Source organism: Loxodonta africana, chromosome 25, assembly GCF_030014295.1.
Source record: "Loxodonta africana isolate mLoxAfr1 chromosome 25, mLoxAfr1.hap2, whole genome shotgun sequence".
NCBI lineage: Eukaryota > Metazoa > Chordata > Mammalia > Proboscidea > Elephantidae > Loxodonta > Loxodonta africana.
In genome coordinates this window covers 23,671,267-23,674,392 of record NC_087366.1, presented here as the reverse complement: position 1 = coordinate 23,674,392, position 3,126 = coordinate 23,671,267, and the positions used below count along the sequence as shown (strand labels likewise).

The 3,126-nt window shown below is 44.2% G+C and overlaps 1 protein-coding gene across 1 annotated transcript; it reads left to right on the top strand.

Moving 5' to 3' along the window:
- Positions 1–398: 398 nt before the first annotated feature.
- On the top strand, positions 399–1,653 carry LOC100666741 (large ribosomal subunit protein eL36-like). The gene has a single exon (XM_023549130.2). It carries the CDS (start codon positions 936–938, stop codon positions 1,383–1,385), a length of 450 nt encoding a protein of 149 aa, XP_023404898.1. The 5' UTR covers positions 399–935; the 3' UTR covers positions 1,386–1,653.
- The last annotated feature ends 1,473 nt before the right edge of the window (positions 1,654–3,126 follow it).

Genomic DNA, 3,126 nt, shown 5'->3' with positions numbered 1-3,126 from the left:
TTTGAACCTACCAGTTGCTCTGTGGAAGAAAAGACCTGGTGATCTACACCCGTAAGGATTTCAAACTAGTGAAAACTATGGGGCAGTTCTACCTGTCCTACAGGGTCGCTCTGAGTCGGAATTGACTAAACGGCACACAACAACAACAACCCCAGCCCTACTTGTCAGAATTTGCATTTTGAGGAGAGGAGGAGAGTGGTAGCTCCTATGCACATTAAAGTTTGAGAAGCCCCAGTTTATAGTATTCTACAAAGGTGAACACCTTCTCCCTTCAGTTTTATGTCAGGGCAACTTTTGCTTATGAAAATCTGTACTCAAATGAAGACCATTTTTATGTTTCTAAGCAGCCTTCCTTCTAATTATTGATAAAGGGCATAATTGCCACAAAGAAAGACTCTAAGTTAATAAATTTGGAGAGGAGGAAATACTACAAAAAGTTTTCTTTTAGAATGAAGGGAAATACAGCAACTGGAAATTACAAAGCTATCCACAATAGGAGAGCCCTGGTGGCGCAGTGATTAAGAGCTCGGCTATTAACCAAAAGATCGGTAGTTCGCATCCACCAGCTGCTTCTTGGAAACCCTATGGGGCAGTTCTACACTGTCCTATGGGGTCATTGAGTCAGAATCGCCTTGACAGCGATGGGTTTATCTATCATAGACATGTGCCATAGCGAAAGCCAAAAAACAAACAAAAATACCCATTGCCGTTGAGTCGATTCCGACTCATAGCTATACAAAGTAGAACTGCCCTACATGGTTTCCAAAGAGCAGCTGGTGGATTCGAACTGCCGACCTTTTGGTTAGCAGCCAAAGCCTTAACCAATGTGCCGCCAGGGTCCCCAAAAACCGATGGTTCAATCAAATATTTCAATCCACGTCAATCAAAGGAAAGTACTCAGCTTCCACGACAGCAGTCATTGAAGAAAAGCAGCCATGGCTGTGCGCTACCCCATGGCTGTGGGCCTCCGCAAGGGCCACAAGGTGACCAAGAACGTTAGCAAGCCGACGCACACCCGCCCCCATGGGAGCCTCACCAAACACACGAAATTCGTGAGGGACATAATCCCGGAGGCGTGCGGCTTCGCCCCCTACAAGAGGCATGCCATGAAGCTCCTCACGGTCTCCAAGGACAAACGGACCCTCGAGTTCATCAAGAAAAGAGTGGGGACACACACCCGAGCCAAGAGGAAGCGAGAGGAGCTGAGCAATGTCCTGGCCGCCATGAGGAAGGCGGCTGCCAAGAAGGAAAGAGTGCATCCCTGCCCATGTTTGCTGTACCCTCCTCCCCTGCCAAGTAACATAACAAAGCTTTCCAGGAAAAAAAAAATATATATATATACTCACAAAGATGGAATCACTACACAATTTCTAAGTATTCTCTAGGTGAATGCAGAGGGGGTAGTTAGGTTGTATTTATTTTAGAGTATTATTGAGGGTAGTCAATCCAATCCAACTAATTCTACAAGGTCCTTTTCAACTTTCATCTCCTGTTCTGCCTGAGGCCTTCTCTGACTCTCCTACCTCCCTACTTCTGTTAGGATGACCAACCAGACCTGGTTTGCCTGGGGTTGTTCCTGGTTTTGCACTGAAAATTCTGCTATCCTAGGACACACCTTAGTCCTCAGCAAACCAGGGCAGTCGGTCAGCCTACCCCCATCCATAGACGGAAGTACTGCTTCCTACTTCAAACTTCCTTACCTCTTTAAACTCTCACATCTCATTTTGCTTTATGTGGAAATTCTTCGTAAACAGGGAAAGTTTCCTGGAATTGCTTATTGCTAACTTACTTGAGGGCAGTAAATATGCCTTTTATCATTTCTCTTATTCCACACAGCATTAACCCAGTGTCAGGCATGTGGGAACCACTCGACAGTTTCTATGAAAAAAACAATTTGAAAAACAGGTAACGGTTGTCATTTGGAAGTGTGTCTGCCCTGGAGTTTCAATCGATTGAATCACAAAAGTGACAATTTGGAAATCTAAATATTCCTATATTCCTATTTTTACATTTCAGGTCATTTTAATATGACCTCCGTTAACTTTTCCAAACTAATCTTCCACTCCTGTCCTGTGTTTCTCAAATCAAGATTGACGCAAGGATGTCCAGGGAGTATAAGAAGTCACAGAATAGTGTGGGATGTTTTCCCACAGAGTACTGTTTATATAATTTTTTTTTTTTTTTTTTCAGAAAGTGAGGGCCGGGGAGTGTGAACTTTTGCACAACTAATATGCTGTGTTAGAGTTTTCATTTTGGGCATTGTTATGGATTGAATTGTGTTCCCCAAATATGTGTGTCAACTTGCCTAGTCCATGATTCTCAGTATTTTGTGATTGTCCACCATTTTGTCATCTGACGTAATTTTTCTATGTGTTGTAAATCCTACCTTTACGACATTAATGAGGTAGCATTATCGGCAGTTATGTTAACGAGGCAGGACTCAATCTACAAGATTAGGGTGTGCCTCAAATCAATCTCTTTTGAGATATAAAAGAGAAGTGAGCAGAGGGACATGGGGGCCTCATACTACCAAGAAAGTAGAGCAAGGAGGGCTCGTCCTCTGAACCCAGGGTCCCTGTGCTGAGAAGCTCCTCAGCTGGGCAAGATTGATGACAAGAACCTTCCCCCAGAACCGACAGAGAGAGAAAGCCTTCTCCTGGAGCTGGCACCCTGAATTTGGACTTCTAGCCTTCTAAACTGTGAAAGAACAAATTTCTCCTTGTTAAAGCCATCTACTTGGGGTATTTCTGTTATAGCAGCACTAGATAAGTAAAACAGAATTTGGAACCAAGAGAGTGGGGTGTTGCTCTAACAGATACCTAAAATGTGGAAGCAGTTTTGAAACTATGAATGGGTAGAAGCTGGGTGGGTTTTAAAGTGCCTAATAGTAAAAGCCTAGATTGCCTTGAAGAGAGTGTTGGTGAAATTATGGACATCCAAGATGATTCTGGTAGGGACTCAGAGCTGTTACATGGAAGACGGTGAAGATGGCAAGAAGCAAGATTACAGAAACAGTGGCAGCAGAAACAGGAGACCAGTGCGAGGCAGCGCTGGAGCCAACTCATGGAGTCAGAAAGCTGAGTGCCTTTGACTGGTGGCTTACTGGCGGAGTGGCGTGACTCTGAG

Bases quoted from the DNA above. Each gene is read 5' to 3' on its own strand.
- LOC100666741 (XM_023549130.2), top strand. From the start codon at position 936: ATGGCTGTGCGCTACCCCATGGCTGTGGGCCTCCGCAAGGGCCACAAG.